A 20,914-nucleotide genomic window follows, 5' to 3' on the forward strand; every position below is an offset into this window, starting at 1 on the left:
TAGCACACACATCCCACCTTAAAGTGACAACTTCTGCCAGTGTCTCCATTTTAGAGAGGTTGTTCTACCCCCAGAAATTTTATACACACCACTGGATTTTTTTCTGTTTTTTTTTTTTTTCCATTGGCTTTTTTTTTTTTTTTTACTCCTGTTTAACTTTGCTTTGAACTCAGCAAACTCTTAGCCAAAGACTTGGAGGAGAGCAAACTCTTACTTCACTGCACCCAGCTTCCATCATCTGCAGCTCACAAGTGTCTGGTAACCTTCCTTCCCTGCAACACTGGTCCAGTGAGTGAGCCTCTCCCAGCGCCGCCAGCAGCAGCATCAGCCATGAGAAGAACTTGCAGCCCTGAGATTTGCTCTGTTTCCCAGGGAATCTGAAGGACTCTACCAACAGTTGATTCATCAGCTCCTGCGGCCAGCTCCATCCTCTCTGCGGCTTGCCACCCACACTGTCACCGACCCTTGGTTCCTGCTCCCAGCCTTCAGCAGAGGGGGGAGTGGGGGAGCTTGCAAACAAGTGCAGCTTATTTTCTTTAAGTCTTGAAGTTCAGTCCAGAGGCGAAACGGCGACTACAGCCGAATTCCTCCCTTTCATTTGCCTCCCTATGGATATGCATTGCAAGGCAGACCCCTTCTCGGCTATGCACCGTGAGTACCGGAGCCCGGCTCCTTTTCATTCCATAGCATGCTGCATACACGCACCCAACCTCCCCCCCCACCCCTCAGCCACCCACATACCCCATTCTCTGGAGTACAGAGCACCCCATGTGCACCCATAGCCCACACAGACACTAGGACCCAACACACTGCCCGATTTCAATTCATGTCATTGCGTTCTAGAATGATTACACCGACACTTGTTCTAGCACTGGGTTATAATGTATAATAGGAATATTTAGGCAGCTGTACTAAGATGTTTCATTTGATATAAAACATCAGCAACGTGGATTTATTGCATAGTAATAGCAGCCCTTACACTCACACAAAATGTATTTAAATGTTTCAGGAAATAAAAATGTATATGGCAAAATATAGAATATTAGCTTGATAACTAGCAACAGAGATTCAATATATTGAGATAATTGATGTATATGTGTGTATATATATATATATATATGTGTGTGTGTGTGTGTGTGTGTGTGTGTAAATATATATATATATATATATATATATATATATATATATATATATATATATATATATATACACGCGCCCATACATACATACATACATACATACATACATACATACATCAAAATATACCCCATGCCACGAAAAAAGTGCTTTCCTATATAGTATATAAGAATAAAACTTTACTGGCTAATTTAGATGACCCTCATAAGGTAAAATGCAGGATGAAATATTGGCAATGCTAATACCGGCTGGGTGATTGGGAAATGAAATATTATGCCCATTATTCTATTATTTTACAAATGTGTACATCGCATAAGTAAAGGTGGCGTTATTTTCACTTTATTACTTCCCCAAAGTGAATTATGCCAAATGGAATAGTTATTATTTTTTTTCCGGCAGCTCCTCTATGTATTTCATGCCTTGTTTCATTTAATGGCAAAAAGAAAATAACAAGCTACACAATGGTAATTTAATTGTGCAGTTACACACCTGTGCAGCTCACGTTGTTGCGAATTAACACATTGGATCACGAGATGTGCTTTAAAGTAGAAAACACAATATAGGATCAAAATAAAGATTTTTTTTAATATCGTGGAATATATATATATATATATATATATATATATATATATATATATATATATATATATATACACACACACACACACACACACACACACACACACACATTCATATACACACAAATAGAACAAGCTCACATTTTATTCAAGAAGACAAAGGAGCAATTGTATCCAATATTTAAATTATTAATTTTTAATCTTTTTTGCATCTGTTTCCTTTTAATAATATGTAATAGGAGTTATCAGAGGTATGTTGCATTATTTATCACAGAGGTGCTGAGAAAATTGCTGGCCTGTAACTGTATAGCTATCGTGTAGGTAAGCAGCCGGATACACAGTGAGAGAATATCACTAGCATGGCCAGGGCAATCTCACACATACATAGAGTCAGACATTTACACCTACAGAATAGTGCCCAGTCATTGCTAGTAGGGCATGGGGGGTGTCACTCTGAGGAAGGCGATCTTTGGGAAAACTGTATTTGCGCACAATCTCGGATCGATTTAAGGGCAATGAGAGTTTCCTGAAGTTCAGAGTCGATAAGTCACTGTCAGTAGCAGAGGGGATAAACTCACCAATATAAATACATCATTCTTCAGGGAACTGGAAAGATTTCCGGAATCTTCATTTAATAAAACATAAAAAACTGCAACCAGAAATACAAGTACATATATATATATTATATATATATATATATATATATATATATATATATACTGCATGTTTAAAATACAAACACACACAAATAAAGATATATATATATATATATACATAATAAACACATACATGCATACAAACATACTTTCATACACACTTGAACACTGACATTGGTACTTTTGCTGCAAATTGAAGCTGTAATAGGGAATCACACAGCCTGTAATGCAGTGTTGGAAGTGAGATGTTACCCTGTATATCCGTACACATTATTTACAAGAATGTGAATATGGCAGCACTTTCTCTATTGCCTAAAAAGCAATTGTATGATTAAATGAGATGAGCACAGCGCATGCCTGGCGCTATTAATGCTGATTGCCACCCTGCTGGTCACGTGTTGTTGTGCCATCTTCCTATATTTGTGTTAAACTGGTAGGCACAATATCCATTATTCCAAACCCGAAGACCCTTTATTGGTGACCCGTATTGGTCACTCGGAGAAGCCAGCACGTGTGTTCTCAGGATCTGTACATTGCTAGGAGCAAGGATGGAGCTCCTAGGTGCAGTTATCCCTAACACATCACAGGCAAATATCACACAATAAGATCAGAGACAAACGTCATACAGGAATCAGAGCATTTAGCAGGACATTGCAGCATCGATGGCCAATGCACAAAGTGACAGATTGTTACTACTACCTGCTGCTGCCCTGTAAGGGGATTGGAACAGATAAAAATCACAGTGATTTCCATTATATTGACGGAGTCAGTTTAAAAAAAAATAAAAAAAGACTCCCAATGTGTATGTGTGTGTGTGTGTGTAGTATATGTATATATTTATGTATTATGCATGTATGTATGTATGTGTGTGTGTGTGTATATATATATATATATATATATATATATATATATATATATATATATATATAGTGTGTGTGATTCATTTCATCCTTCTGTTTTACGACATGATGCTCTCCCCACACCTCTACTGTCTATCTAATGATGTTTCTTTCGTTTTTCTCCCTTTCTGTATCTCTTTCTCATTCTCTCTTCCTCAGCAGGGCATGGGGGTGTGAACCAGCTCGGGGGGGTATTTGTCAATGGCAGACCTCTACCTGATGTGGTGAGGCAGAGGATAGTGGAGCTGGCCCATCAGGGCGTGAGACCCTGTGATATATCCAGGCAGTTGAGGGTCAGCCATGGTTGCGTAAGCAAGATCCTGGGCAGGTAAGGACATCTGACGTATATGCCTTGTATAATGTCCAGGCAGAAACACCCTACCAAGTACATCTCCATCAGCACCCAGCAGGAGACACATACATTTATTTATATATTATATCTATGGATGTATGTAATCTATATATCTATATTATATATCTATATATATATATATATATATATATATATATATATATATATATATATATATATATATATATATATATATATATATATATATATATACATATATATATACAGATATATATATATATATATATATATAGATATATAGATATATGTCAGTCCATTGTAATGATGTAAATGTGGTGTAGAATAAGGCCCCTGTGGATGGCAGCTGGGATTGGGCGCTGTTACATGTTCTGTGCATTATATGGGTGACACTAGATCATGTTAGCGGTCACAAGCTAATGCGTAATGAATGCACACCTTATTAATAACCTGATGGGAGTATAATTGCTGTGTTTTACATATATCTACCGCAAATTTGTTATTTAATACACAGAACTGATTAAAATGACATTACAAGGCTTTATTAACAATTATATATTGATTAGTACTTGGGTTCAGACATACACATCTATTTCTAAAGAGTACATGAACATTAGTGTCATTATTATTTGTTTGTACACATTATTTGTGACAGGAAAATACATTTGAATGACAAAAAATAATTGGAAATAATAATATTTAAATAATTAGCCATTCTGTTTCCTTCCTTAAAGTTCGCGATTTTTTTTTTACAAAGATTTCTATATAGGGATCTTAATGAACAAAGTTCGATATTCTTTTTTTTTTTATTATTAATTTATAATTTTTTTAATCAATTTAAATTATATTTTGACATAATCGGTGTTCAATTAATGATCAAGTGTGTGTGTATATACACACACACACACACACACACACACACACACACACACACACACACACACACACACACACACAGTGCATTCACATATACAGATAAACAAGAATTCAAGCGCCGATACATAAAAGCACGTCTTGAGTAGATTCGCAACGAACTCCGCGTTTAATTAGTAGGAGGGAGCGAATCGCTCTCGAGTCAGTTGAGTGTATATGACACAGAAGCATGTACGGTTCGGGGTCTCACCGGGGCTGTGTCCCTCCATGCAGGTACTATGAGACAGGCAGCATCAAGCCGGGAGTAATTGGTGGATCGAAGCCTAAAGTAGCCACCCCGAAAGTGGTTGATAAAATCGCAGAATACAAGCGACAAAATCCCACCATGTTTGCGTGGGAGATCCGGGACAGACTGCTTGCTGAGGGTATCTGTGACAATGACACCGTCCCGAGCGTGTCCTCCATAAACAGGTAAGACACTAAAGTTTACTATCTATCTATCTATCTATCTATCTATCTATCTATCTATCTATCTATCTATCTCTATATCACTAGTCCCTTCCTCTATGTACAATTCCTGATGAACAGCATAGCACGGGTTCCCAGTACCCCATGTTTATCATTATGTATGACCTGAAGTACTTGTTGTAGCATTATTACTAGTGTCAATTACTGTTCGCTGCTACCAAGTTTATAATGCTGGGTTTGTGAGGGGGGGAGTTTTCACTTTGCCTCTTGGTACCACTGGTGTAAAATGTCATTTGCTGCCTTACTTTTGTTTATGAGTATTACATCTAATGTTTTCAGTCATTTTAGTGTTCTCAGTAATTAAGAATTTAACAGCTCCCAAATTTACAGACAATCACAAGAGCCTAGCTACTGAACCATTAAAATACCAATGTTTATTTATCTTAACCAAACAGACTTTAACAAATGCAAACGCTTCTCACACTTGTAAAATGGTCCAGGATTATAGGGGATTCAACATGTAACCAAACCATTTTTACAGGGAAAACAGTCAGTGCTGACTCAATGATTGCTGGTATTATAGGATTACACCTGAGTAAATCCCATTGTTGTGCTGTTGTTCTGTTAGAAAGTCCGCATCGTTTAAACAATACAATAATATAGCGGTATACAACTCTCTAAGTTATAAATTGCCTCTCAAATATAAAGCAGAAATGTTTTGAAATGAAACATCTGGGATTCATAACATATAGATGCATTAATGTATCCTTATATTGACACTTTAATCATATATATGTACCTTACCTTAAATATTTTAAACTATGTTTAAAAATGGGTTTTAACTTTCATAACTGCTCCCATCACATTACATTCTATAGCAGTGCTCCTCATAATAACTATGGGAAAGAAAATATTGTTTGTGTGGATAACAAAACCTCCAAATAGCAACAATAATTAGCATTATGTGTGTGTGTGTGTGTGTGTGTGTGTGTGTGCGTGTGTGTGTGCATGAACATGCACGTGTGTGTGTGTGTGTGTGTGTGTGTGTGTGTGTGTATGTGTGTGTGTGTGTGCATGCACACTCTTTTTTATAGTGAGACAATGGTAGTGTACATAAATGATTTGTCCTACTACCCACTCCTAATATCTGGGACATGTTATTATTTTTTGCAAATGATAAATAAGAAAAGATTACATAATTACAAATGTGATGCACAAACACAGTAGAAAATGCAATTTAGATATTATCTGTTGCAATCTTTCTGGCATCCTACGTAAATGTTTTTAATATTTCACAAATGACATGGAATTATCCCAAGTCATCTTGCAAGCAGCAGGTAAAATTAACTGCTGGAATGTAGCTTGGCTCACACAGAATCCCTGAGACACACATGCACTGTAATATACTGCTGGGCTACTTGACGAAATGATCCCTGTGTGTGCCATCTGTATTAAAATGGTTATTAAGATAGGAACATAGTAACATAATACTGATAGACTAATTATACACCTTCCTATAAATTTCCCATATTCATTTTTTTATCCTGTTTCAGTTTGGCATAGAGAAAAAAAAGCTAGTTGGCATTCATATATACCACAAGGCAGAGCAACACACAAAGATTGTGTGAAATTGATCGCCACACAATGAAGATCACATTGGTTCAACCCGAGATACATTTTCATTGCTTAGACAATCTGTCATGAGCAAACCTATATATTTTTGGACCATAACCCTACTCAGCCAATGTTAAACTGGCTAAATATTTTAGCATTGTATACTTGGGGCTGTAATTGTTAGATTACAGTTAACAGGCACCTTTTTGTGGTTTATTGTATAATTTAGAGAGATTAGGTTTTAAACTCTTGTTGACCTAAGTGTTACATTATTGCTCCTTCCAAATTTGAAAGCTTACTCGACGATAAACTTATTTGGTGACTGAAGAGTATATAAATCTGTATATTTTCTGGTATCGTATAATAGTGTAGTATAATAGTGTCCGCTTTATTTTTGTTGTGAAGTATGTGCGCATTGCCCTGTAGTAAATCATAAAGAGGTCAGTAGTTGTATAATAGTGCTGAAAACTTTGCAGCCATTGTGGCCTATAAGGTAACGCAGCAAAATTACACCCCAATTTTACAATCAACTCCCCTTCCAACACCACCCTGATTTAGATGTATTGTGTCATTTGATTTCCTAAAAAATAAAAAAAACACCTGCTGATTTAAAATGATTATATAGACTCTGGAAATAAAGAATTATCCAGATAAGTATCTTTAACTATGCACAACTTGTCTTAAGACTTGTGTTCCGAGGCGGTAGGTGACTCTACCTACTGTAACTAAGTTTAGTAAGTTTAATTTATATAGCGCACTTTCTCCAACAGGACTCAAGAGACTGTAGAGACTGTTTCTAAAAATTTGGAGAATATAAAAAGTAAATGAGAACAAACGTACTTTGATCTCATGTTTGTGTTCACTAGTAGCGAAGTACGTTGCGGACAAATTTACCACCAAAGTTGTTTAAGCGGATTGCTGCATAATTGTAACTTTTTTTTTTTACAGTGTTTAATGTTATATGATAATTGGAGAGGACAGACATTTAGAAACATGTTTTGGAGTAAATGCGCTGTGTTGATGCATGGTTTAGCAATTTTTATATTTAACAGGAAATAGAAAATGTGAAATAATTGAACAAATTGCCACGGCTATAAAGTTTTGACTTCTTCTTCTAAATGATTTTCAAGCTGTAAACTGTAGCACAGACTTCTGGTAGTATTTCAACTTTTCATTTCAATATTAATTTGGCGATCAAAAATGAATTATTATAAAATATACATTAGTGTCAGCTTTGACCGAAGAACAATATTTAGTGATAAATGTATTGCCGTCACAAAGATTAATTACTGCATTCTGTTTGTTGGAGGAATTGATTTTTTTTTACACATTTTCTACATATTTTAATTTACATAAAACCAGTGTTTAATGGCATAGTAACTTTTGCCTCCAGTGTGGCATATTCCTTTTGAACTTGAATTAGAAGACAAGTTCAATCATTCAGTTTAACTTTCGTTTTTTACTTTTTCCCAAAAACTGATGTTTGTCTTCTTATATCTTCTTTTCTATCTTTTTTCTTTATGATTTAGGTGTACTTTCTTCATGAGTTTGTTATGTTTTTTTTAAATCGACCAATATAGCTTGGTAAATTATAAATCTGTTGGAGGCAGTTACTGATGGACTTATATTTTGAATATTCCAGTTATGTACCATATTCCCTGTATGTACCTTGACTTATATATATATACCGTATATACAATTGTATCTATTTGGCCATGACAGCCTTTTTTCATACTATTTTATTCAAGCTGTATATATTTTGTTTGGCGGAAGATGAGTACATCCATGTTCAGTTAAAATCACCTTCTCTTTCTTAAAGGGCCAAGTGTGATAAAATAGTTTTAGGATTTATTCCATATATATATTAGGAATTGTGTAATGAAATGAGAAAACAATGGGAAAATCGGGGCACTGCATAACACGAAACCTACTGGTATTAGTGCAAATTACACCACTGGGTAAATGTTCAACATTCACTAGGGTTTATTAGATTGTGAATATAGCTTTTGCCTCCCCAGTACTCATCGGTGAACGTTACTTTATATCTAAGAAACTTTCTTTACATTTAGGACCATATTAAAAAGTCAAAGTAAATGTAACTGAATGTGACTGCAGTGAGGACAAACGTAAACTGTGCAAATAGTTGTAGAGTTGAGAGGGTGTGTGTGTCTTAGCTTAACTCTAAAACATAGTGTTAACATAGTGTTAAAATAAAGCTGCCCAGTGTTTGTGTGCTGCAGGCAATATTCTCCAAACATCCATTGCATTTGCATCCCGTGTATCACAGTGTGGTTTCCCTGAGTTTGCTCCCTGCTTTTGCATATTTTTGTAAATCTGAATGAGACCACAGGTGTCTCTGTGACATTTTTGACTGTTGCTTTTGTAAGCTACTGATCATGTTGTACTGCTAGCTGGATAGATATTAACGTAAGTAACATGATACTTTGGAATTTAATGCATACTACTTCATTATGGGAGATTTGGCAGCATTTACCATAAAGCCAAGCGCAAGTACCATATATACTCGAGTATAAGCCTACTTTTTCAGACCATTTTTTATGCTGAAAAAGCCCCCCTCGGCTTATACTCGAGTGAGGGTCCCGCTTGAGTCAATAAGTTTCCCAGTTTTTTTGTTGTAAAATTAGATGCCTCGGCTTATATTCGGTCGACTTATACTCGAGTTTATACGGTAAGTGGTATTTGTTACTGCAGCAAGTTTGCGGCATGTTTACAATATAAGGGTAATATATGGGAACGTATGCAGCATTAGCCACTCATAGTGAATTTGTGGCTGTAGCTGGATGCAGGATCATTACTACAATGAGTATTTCCTGCCTGAAGCCTGGTGGAAAAATGTTCTACTCCATTACTTGTACGAGCTAGTGAAGTTCAGTAGGCCATTAGCAGTCATATATGCGGTCTATGCAGTGACGGTGTGAAGTTTAATTCTACTCTATCTTGGCATATCTGTGTCTGCTCCTGCCCAATCAGGATGATCGAACACTTTTAAACTGATAGTTTGGGGGTCTGGTTGGAAGTAAACATTCCAAGCCTAATGTTATAATTCAGATCCGTGTGTGCCTTCAGTAAATTAACCAATAAATACACTCTCAGCCTCAGTTAGTGTATGTAACATGAGGTGGAACATGGATTGTACTATGGCCTTGTTACTACCAGGTGAATCATTTAATATATATTTCTATTCCAAGTTGTTAGCAGATTCTGAATTTACATATCCATGTTTTGATAAGTCCATATAATAGAAGTAGGCTTAGACCTTATATGGATATTGCACAGTAATGTGGGTTATCCATCCTGCAGTTTGTCTCCGAATGATACACATATCAGATTAAAGATATGCAAACATGCATTTAGGTTACCAGTGCATAAATGTCATAGGAAGCCTATAGATGAAGACTTCATAAAGCTGAAATATGAAGTGCTACAAATCCATAAAAGTGCCAGGTAAACTCTCAATTCCTTTTACAATCCGCAACCTAAGTCCATTTATTAATGTCCATTCATAGCAGCATAGTTCATTGAGGGTGGTCTTCTGTGCAATCCTATCTCCCTGCTGCAACAATCGGCCCATAGAGAATCAGATTTAGATCAGAGACCAGCACAGACCCATCTGTTTGTATGAAAACCAATCAATAACCTGGTAACCAGATCCACTGCCACTGGGAAATGGACAGCAAAATAGTTCAATACTGAAATGATACAATGGCTTTGTGCACAGGAAAGGGTGGATTCCAATGACTATACAGAGACCATACACAGATAATGCACGAAATTCCAGCTAAATGTGCCTCATTATTGTATTGAATCATCCAAAACAGCACCGTCTTCAGGTCAATTTTAATAGACTTTGGTTGCAAACACTAATAGAGACTTGATACAATAGTGCAGTATTCCCCATGAGACTAATTCTCCATCAATAAGTCATCCACCACTTAATCTAGTCAATGACTTAAATCTATACAAAATATTCAAATGATTAGACTGTAATTATATAAAGGAAGTTTGTCTGTCAAGCAGAATAACGTCCCTCTATGGACACTAACACCAGGTGTGTTACCTACATAGTGTCCTGTGCCTGGGGCCTTGAATTACAGCTGATTTCTTTGTTACTACGCAAGCACCAGTTAGTAATTGAACCTTGTAGAGGAGGTCATGTGGACGAGACAGAGCTAATATTTAAATGACCGGTTAGTAGAAGTGCAAATAGAAGTTTCATTTAACATTTGATAAATATAATACCCTTTCTATGTCATATATATATATATTCACAATGCGATTTTGCTCTCCTATGTTACAGTGCTGTTGGCACAGAGGGGAGGAGAGTAAGGAGTCAGGTGCAAATCCCACCCATCTGTGCAGAGCATTAATGAACTTTGCACTGTAACTAGGGGTCACTGTTCCGTTACACTGGCATCAGCATAACATTTTAATGAGATGTTTAGAGAGCGCGAACTGCCTCACAAGAGACAAGCACACACACACACACATACGCACAAAAAAAGTGAAGAAAAAATTCATTTCATGCACTGTGGCTGCTTAAGAAAGGGCAATTTGAGCAGGATCCAGCATATGTATGTGATAAATGTTAACTGTGCATTAATCGTATTAAAAAGGCACCTATAAACTTTTCATTTCTAATTAAATTCAGGCTGGTGATTTTTTCCCCCCTTCTGGAAACACAGCACACCATAGGCCTATTGTTTATGTGGAAAATTAAAATGCAAATACAATGGGATTTATTTCCATTACTGGTATGATATGCTAGGTTTCCCTGTTTAACAGCCTGCAATTATTTAAAACCAGAGTGATCTTTTTTCTTTTCGGCTTTGATAGGGCATTGTTCATTTTTTGCAAGGTCGTACGCCCATTGCCTTCCCAAATCCTTCCAAAAGCCCCCCAAATAACACATGGAAACAGCGATAGCTGTATTGCCAAGCTATATACTATAACTACTGCTTTGCTGATTGTTGTTAAGTGAGTTAGGTTAGACATAGAACAAAACCTCAATGAAATAGACATTACAGCAAATTACAAAACTTAGTTGCCTGCTAACATTGTGTACCAGTCATAATAATAACAATATGAAATTGGATAATTATAATAATGACAATACTTACATTTTTTTATGGGGTTAGGCTTAAACTGAAAACTAGCACTGCTGAATGAACAGATCCTCTATTTGTCTTAAATAGATTCAGGAGACTGCCGCTGTCCGCATAATGACCTCAAAAAGGATTTTCTTGCTAATATGATATTAAATTGACATAGTGCATTGAACCATAGAAAAGGCACCGAGGTATATGTATATTGTGAAATAGACTTTGAACCTATATGCAGAACACGGAGATATATTCCAGCAGCCTCTTAGCTTTTTATCTTTCTAAAGCGCCCACCCATGCGTTACGCCACTAAAATATGGAAATAGGTGGCAGGTTAATTTCGCACTGGCAAAATGCTGTTTGCATATAACATGACCATGTTGTGCTTTTTCAGCATAAAGAAGTAGCACAGTAAGGAAACATAGGGTCAGCATTGTGTTTATGGATCTCCCGACCAATAATAGTTTATGCAAAAGCTTTCTGGAAAAGGATACCTACTCCAATTATGGATAGAATGGGCTTAATGGCTGCAAATGCATCCAGGTACACCCATGCCACTAGATTATGTATAAACAAATGAATATAATAATGCTGGTAATAATAATAATATAGCATTGGCAGGACACATAGATCTGGCCACAGTGGCAAATTAGTCAAAACAAATCCATTCTCCCAAATCCTTTTTATGGGTTTGAACAGTGTCTTTCATAAAGCACCTTCCCTGGAGTATTGATAAAGGCCATTACAGAAGCAAATGTGTTAGGTAAAAAAACAGAATGGAACTGGGCAGTGTGGCAGCCTTTATGTTATGCGCACAGTCCCAGCGCACAGTGAATGTTATGGCCGCAATAAAATGAAAGCACTTGTTCATATAACACACTACCAAATATTGTTTTTACTATTGCTTTGTAATTTAGGATTTACTTAATAACATGGGAAGCATAGATCAGGAACAGCAGCACAGAACACAGCGCTGTATCTCTCAACTAATGTGCGAGACCAGGGGCAACACATTTTGTTTTCCCAATGGGTTGGTACATAAAATATACAGTAACACATTCAATTCATAGCCCAACAACAAAATAATGTTTAGTTGCCAAGGACGTTTGAATGAATTTAGGGTATTTGGGGTGCAGAATTCAAAAATTCAAGTTATTTTTTTCCGAAAGGTCTCTAGTTCATGATATAATGGATATCCTCATTTAATAAGGCCCCTAGCAATAATGTGTTCATATGGGAATCTTTCAAAACATTTGTGAATATTCTTGGTGTTCACTTCGCGGTCATTCTAGAATATTCCTCCTCCGTATAAAAGTGATCAGCCACCGTCAGTTGTCAGTTGGTAGTTGAGCCGTTCACTTTGTCTATTGTGTTTTTCCAGTTTTATCATCTTTAGATCTGAAACATTATGTTAATCTATTAAAATCAATGTCGTATTGACAATCAGCACTACAAATTTACCGAAAAATGAGTGTTGGTCAGAGTTATGATTCTCCATAGTCCATAAGCCATGGGCAGATTTTTTTATGCTGTTACCTAAAATAACAATATTATTGGTTAGGTGAGATCATAATTAAAGATTTTGTGTGTGTGTGTGTGTGTGTGTGTGCATGTGTGTGTGCGTGTGTGTTTGTGTAAGGCAGATGCTCTAACCCTGTGAATTGAGAGCCCAAATATGGATTGTCATACTATTTAGAGAGGTCCAAATTACCCCCTCTTAACACATTCATTGGACATTACCAAGTAATTCATTATTAGACATATCTTAATATTACTATTTTGTACAAATCTTCAAGTAAATATAGTTAAACGGATGCAAATAACTAATTAAAGAACCAAAACCGTTGGTCGGCAAACAGATTCATGGGCATTATTTGGTTCCTGAATAAAAGGGTTTATAAGAAAGGTTATTTATCATTTGTGAACTCACTAGCTAAATCTATTTTGATTACAGATTTCATGTTGCTTATGGAGCTATTTATTAAATGTTTCATTATTTTAGCAAACTTTTAGAGAATGGAAACCAGTCTGAGAAGTAGTAGTTTAGTTGAGACTGGGAGAACCCAACTAGGTACTTGTGAGTTATCCGGGCGTCCGATTTTTAAATCGGGTCGGATCGGGACATCGCATCGCATCGCATGCGACCATCGGATGCGATGCGATGCGATGACCCGATTTTTCCATAGGAATCAATGTTAAAATGGACTGAGTCCATTTTAACATGGAATTCAATGGGAAAAAGGGTCCTTTTCATACCCCTACTATCCAAGTGGGCATGGAGTTGGATATAAACCTGTGGCGAGCGTAGCGAGCCACCGAGCCCGAAGCGTGGCGAGCGTAGCGAGCCCCGCGAGGGGACACGGAATAGCGGCCCCTCGCGGGGCTCGCTTCGCTCGCCACGCTTCGGGCTCGGTGGCTCGCTACGCTCGCCACAGGTTTATATCCAACTCCATGCCCACTTGGATAGTAGGGGTATGAAAAGGACCCCTTTTTCCATAGGAATCATTTTAACATTGATTCCTATGGAAAAATCGGGTCATCGCATCCGATGGTCGCATGCGATGCGATGCGATGCGATATCGCATCGCATCGCATCTGATTGTATGCCTTAACTTAAGGCATACAATCAAAAAATCGGACGCCCGGATAACTCACAAGTACCCCCAACGATCTAACCTAGCAGTGAAATACAAATATGACGTCACATTAAAATCTTCATACCCATTAAAACATATTGTCGGTCCACAAAATGGAAACAAACGTGCATTGAACAGAGCAAAGCGGTGTGCCCATAGAATATAAGTGAATTGTGGGTGCAGACAATACAATGGTGCAGCCACTTTATAATGTAGTGCACATTATCAGTGGATGTAAGAAAGCCTCATATAAACAAGCTGGGAACATTGCCACACCTGTGTCATTATTTATGTCAAACACATAGAAAATGCTAAATGTCACACACGCGTAAAGAAAATGGAACATTCGCTGCACAAATTAATTAAATAGTAACTTAGCCCATGAAATGTTAACAGCAATGATCAAGCATACAGCAACACACGTTAAAGCTCTGAGATAAATATGGATTGTAAACAGCATAGTACACAGTGGAAACGTGACAAGGGCTGTTGGTTATCAGTCAATGCTGATCTTCTTGTTTCCAAATTCAATGGCTTGTGGGTCAAATAATGGTGAAAGTGACATGTTTGCATTTCTTAGTGCACTTTACACTTATACCCCTTTCACATCTTAAATCTGATTCGGACCCGGGATCGCGATCCAATGTCGCCCATTATACAGAAGGCGACCCAAGTTTAACCTTTCTTATATCCAGGGACGAATTGCCTGATTGGGTCAACTCGGGTTATAAGCTGAGGTGCTTATGTCATGTGTTATTAAACCGGCAATAACCTGGGTCTGAGATGTAATGTGAAAGGGGTATGATACAGATTTTAAAAGAAAAGCAGCTTACCTATCAATTAGTTTTACTTCTCAACTGTCAAAGCTAAAATTTAATGTCCCGCTTATTAACAGTTTACTTTCATATGGAATGCTTTATCGGCTAATAATAATAATACTAATAATAATACAATATGCTTGTGCCATCTGATGCATTTACACTTAACAAAACAGTGACCGGCATGCTGTGTATATTTTAGAAAAGCAAGGTCACAACTTCTTCAGCTTGCTTCACTTTGGTGAAGTCTAGAACGTTTGACTTTGGTTTTGGATTGTTTTTTTTTTTGCTGTGTAAAAGAGCAAATACTTGAATTGCTACAGGTGAACACATGTGTTATCATTTTAGATTTTTGTCCTTTAATAGATCATTTATCTACAGTTTGTTACAGATGCTGAGGTGGCAAATGCTCAAAGTAGTTTTGGGGTCAGCAGGTGCCATTTTATTTGCCAACTTGGGCTGCAGAATGGCCTGGCAACACCCCTGCAGCTCTTTCACACTCTGTGCTTTCTGTGCACTCTATAACGCATCTCACCATATTGCACCATCATTTATTTAGACTCTCCAGTCAGTGATGCAGTCACTTCCTTTGGTTTTATAACATTATGGGGGAGACTTATCAAACCTTCTAAAGAGTAATGCCCCATATACATGGTGTGAGTGGAGCTTTGTGCTGAGCGACACTGAATCTTTCATCGCTCAGCACACAGTGCTGCACCAGCGATGTGTGCTGAGTGATCTGTCAATGCCCATGTTCTCAGAACATGGGTGATGACCTGATATATCAAGCACGCATCGCTATCGCTATGGGGCGTACACACACAGCGACTTGTTCTTTATCTCTAAGCAATCTAGTCAGATTGTTAGAAATGTGGCTTAAATCACCCCATATGTATGCCCCATAAGAGTGGATATATTGACCAGAAGAACAAATCATATTCTATCTGTCATTATATAGAAAGTACTAGATAACTGCTAGCTGATTGGTTGCTAAGGACAACACCTCCACTTCTTCTTTTTGAATGTTTGAAACATCTAGTACAATTCCCTTTTTTTTTTAAATTCCAAATGTAAAAAAGCCTTAGCCTGCTGACTTTTATTAATATAATTTGACACAAATTATGTAGTTTGTATATAATTACATTTGTTGAAAATGTTAAATTTGGGGAAAGAACATAAGTATTGTTCTTAGCGATCAAGTCTAAAGTACTGACATGTTCTGGAGCGCAGTACAAGCAGATTATGATAGAATGAACACCACAGGCTGGCTGGACAATACACACTATTGACTTGGACACGCCATTACTTCAGGTTGTGACAACTGACATTGGCACTTAGTGAATCTCACCGAACAAGTCATATTGACAGTACTAGCGATTTTAGTAAGATCTGCCTTCGCTTTCCATTATTATTTAGAGGTAGCGATTATGTCACGAGCATTGAACTGCCAGTAATAGGACAGGGACACTATAAACATTTGTTGATGCGTTTGATCTGAACAGTTCTATACGCTTGGTTTCAGAATAATCCAGGGAGAGGGAGGGAGCCTGGTAGGGAAAAAAAAACACAATCACTTATTTTTTCATAGAAGATCAGTTGTTATTGAAATTGACAGATAGAGAAACACAGCTGTTTGTGTGCAGAGGAATCCCCCTTTATCTGGGAAAGGGTTCTGTGTATATCCATTACAGAGAGAAAAAACCAAGGCCACTCATACTGGGTGTTCAGTGAGTATTGATTTGGTCTGCCAGCAATTTTAATATTTCTTCAGGGACTTTCTAGCAACGGCAGTTAATTCACACTCCCAAATTGCTTATTCAATAGAATGAACATGACTTCTGAATAAAGTCCCTGAATTTATGAGAATGGCGTGAGTAAGGCGGTCAGTCAGTTCTAACGGACCCAAGTAAAAAATATAAATAAAATATTGACTTTTGTTTTATCTTTTTCATATATACTTAAATAGAAGAGTGGAACAATTTTTTATTTTCTTATTTTCAAATAAAGTTGTGATTTTTAAAAAAACTTCTGCCAAATATTTTTATTTTTGAAACGTTAATAGGATCTGGCTCTGCCACTGTCCTGGGTCTGTGTTTTTACTCTTGCTCTTACTAACATGCACACAATACTTACTCTCCTTATTGACATCTGTTACTGGTTCTGCAGAACTAAATCAGAATTCAACTGAATGGGAGACTTATAACAACACCGGAGGTCTGCTAAAGCCATTGTTAGGTTCCATTGACAAGAACACCTTAGGGGGAAGTCTACAACAATGAGCCCTGCTATCCCGGTTTGCACAAATGCCTTCTATTCCGTAACAACATATTATTAAAAGGGGCTACAGCAAAAGTGCAGATAAAGGCGTAAGGGCATGGATATCCATATACGTCTTTTTTAATTAAATCTAACAAGTCATACGTTTTCATTTGTTAGCAAATAAAATAGAGGTACAGTTGCTCTTCTGCTGAATATTACATTACGCTTCACAACTACTAGGGCTGAGTTCTTCACAAGTAAATATTCTAATTATTGTCCAAAATATTATCTTATACATAATATGTCTAAAAAGTAGAATTAGGTATATGAAAAGGGTACAAAGCTTTATACCTAATTAAGGTGAACATTATAAAATATAATGCTTCAAATATACCCAAGGCATGTAGAAAGAAAATCTTTCCACAAGTAGATAGAAGAATTGGAAAACTTAATTAAAAATTAGATATTGTAGGAAGCCAACAAATCCCACGGGGAAAAAATGAATGGTATTTAGCAAAAACTTGTTACCAACACAATAATACAATAAATAGCAGTTCTGAAGGAAGGACAAAATAATGGTTTGATGCTAAGAGTCCTGTTGGAAAAAGTGTGCTATATAAATTAAATTTACGTACTATTGTAAACAAATGACACAACACATAGCATAAACAACACATTTTTTCGTAGGTGGTTATGATCTAATTCAGTGGTTCTCAAACTTTGTCTTTAGGACCCCACACAGTTCACGGTTTCCAGATTACCCGACAGGTGCACTTATTCTACCGACTGACACATTTTAAAAGATTCACAGGTGGAGCTAATTATTTTAGTTGATTCTATGAGGAGACCTGCAAAACATGCACTTTGTGGGGTCCTGAGGACCGACTTTGAGATCCTGTGATCTAATTTGATCATACTGTGGTTTTCCTGTAATCATTTTACATGGCTACAATGTACGGTGTCAAAATAAACACTGTTTAGCAGCTTTTTCAATTGTTAATTATAACATTTGCAACAAGTTATATTTATGCATCTAACCAAGAGAGGATAAGGATCAAGAACTATGATATTTTGTATAAAACATATTATTTATAAAAACTTTGAATATTTATAAAAGAAAAACCCTACATAGTTTATATTACTAATTTGATGAAAGGTAGGAAAACTATTTTTTTTTTTTAATGAAACCTGCTGATTTCTAATGTCATATGTATATATTCAGAAAAGTATTTTTTTTTTTAAACAAAAGCTTTTCCAAATTTGTAAGAATGTGTTTCGCTACATATTTTCAATTAATATCATCTTTCTATGGTTAGTTCTCAACTTTAAAACTGATAATTAGACCTTATTCGAAAACAATGACATCACTGTTAATGACATCATACTGAAAGACCTTTCTGTCATTGCTATGTTTTTCAATTGCCTACTGAGAATGCACTCTGAGGTATGAGGAAATTTTTGTATGTTTTAGTTTACAGGTCAATCAACCATAGAGCACAAATCCATAAGAAAACAGACTTCATTAGTTCAGGTCCTTGACTCACTGAATTTATTGTTTACATGGAATGTTTCATAGGGTATTTCTGCTCCCAAACAAACCAAATAAGTATTACACAATAAACAGAATCCATTTTGGTAAAATCACATACTTAAAAAAAATAATAATAATAATAATAAAAAAAAAAAAAAAATATATATATATATATATATATATATATATATATATATATATATATATATATATATATATATATATATATATATATATATATATAGAGGTAGGAAGCGGAAGCACTCGAAATATGATAAATGACACAAACGCAAATGCGTTTGTGTCATTTATCAAATTTCGAGTGCCGCCGCTTCCTACCTCTGCATACGCAACTCCTGTACGGGGTTGTTCTCTGGAAGGCACCGGAGACAGAATTGGTCTGAGAGGAGTGCTGCCTTCCCCTGTATCCTGTATATATATATATATATATATATATATATATACTGTATATATAATTCTAACTAATTATTATTAATATATTATTATTATTATTATTATTATTAGTAGTAGTAGTAGTAGTAGTAGTAGTAGTATAAATTAAAAATATTTTGTGTAACTACTGAAGTTCTGAGGACATTGTTTCTCTGTATTGTAAGGAATAATTTAAATCTGCTGTTAATTACTACAGGTAAAAAAAAGTAATTTAAGATTTCTGTATCCTGTGCCAAAAGGGATGGGGTATGGGGGCATTGGTGGGGGGGGGGGGGGCTTAGCAAAGTACTACGGCCTTTCTGTTGGCATAGGCTGCAGAAGTGAAGGCCCAGAAAATATATTGTATCACTCCCGTTAGTTAATAGTGTAGAAATATGAGGGCCTCATATTCACAACAGTACACACACACACACACACTCTCTCACACACACTTGGATATGCCCCCTATTGCAGTGCGACTTAAATCTTCAGGTGACCATAGCTTCTACAGACCTATCTACATAACAGACAGGATTGGATATGTTGTGTCGACACTCACTATGTCCACAAAGAGTAAGTCAACGTGACAATGCTGGCAACAGGATCTAGTGCTACTTAAAGCATATTCTTTAACCCATATGGGTCTTATAACTTAAACATGTTAGTTAGCTGCAAGTTTAAAGATATAATACCTGCACAATGACAATGCTGTAAGTGGCATGAGACTGGTGTCGGAATGCCAGCTCTGGCACTCTCATGATGACATACTCACCGAGGACAAGTTCACTGTCCCCATGATGACTGCATACCTAATATTATGTTAAAACTAAAATTTCTGTGCATTATTTTCTATGCTGATTAAGGGACTTTGAGATTATAGGGATTAAGGTGGCCTATCAATAATAAGATGAATATGATCAGCCCAAAGTATCGATATTCCTGCCCAGTATCACTTATTTTGTCACGGGCATCCTTTAGCCCTGCAGGTTTATGGTTCCATCAGACATTTAACCTTTTCTACAGTGTCATCAGGCTAAGAGGAGTCTAATAGTGACACAGGACTTCTGCTCAGCACTCTGACACTATTGCTTTACTGTCAGAAATAATTTATAGTTTTCTATTTAAATCTCTTTGCCTGCACCCCCATCCCCATCCTCTGGTTTAACTGCTCTGGTAAAATCAATGAAGTCAGACCATGGTACTTCAGTGTGTTTTAAGATAGAGTGTTAATGACCAACAGCCAAGGAAGGGAAAATAAGGAGTGACACTGACGGGAGACATGGATCTACCAGGAAAAAAATACTCTCAAACCATCACAAAGAGAAAATAGTTTATTCGTTTTTAGACTGTACAACAATACACAATAAATAATAATGAGACATTTAAAACTTGTATTGGCTCCAAATGGAGTCGTAGCCAAATCATTCATTTGGCTTTAAGATAAGATCAGTGAGAGTGGACGTTTAGTACACCTGTATCCTCCCTCCAAGGATCACTTATTAAACTCCGTAAATGACTCACTAGCTAAGCAGAGTACAGCCTAACCCCACAGATAAGGGAGA

The 20,914-nt window shown here is 36.6% G+C and overlaps 1 protein-coding gene across 11 annotated transcripts in view; it reads left to right on the top strand.

Moving 5' to 3' along the window:
- PAX2 (paired box 2) overlaps positions 1–20,914 on the top strand; it is a 69,546-nt gene continuing 48,632 nt past the window's right edge. For 8 of the 11 annotated variants that reach the window (XM_083148501.1, XM_083148498.1, XM_083148504.1 and 5 more), the window contains exons 1-3: positions 1–651; positions 3,430–3,598; positions 4,748–4,945. In XM_083148501.1, the coding sequence (XP_083004627.1) occupies positions 609–651; positions 3,430–3,598; positions 4,748–4,945 (410 nt within the window). In that variant the 5' untranslated portion in view covers positions 1–608. The remainder of the gene's footprint in view (positions 652–3,429; positions 3,599–4,747; positions 4,946–20,914) is intronic. The other 3 variants (XM_083148502.1, XM_083148499.1, XM_083148509.1) reach the window with 1 other exon arrangement.

This window comes from Crinia signifera, chromosome 6, assembly GCF_055691185.1.
Source record: "Crinia signifera chromosome 6, ASM5569118v1, whole genome shotgun sequence".
Lineage (NCBI taxonomy): Eukaryota > Metazoa > Chordata > Amphibia > Anura > Myobatrachidae > Crinia > Crinia signifera.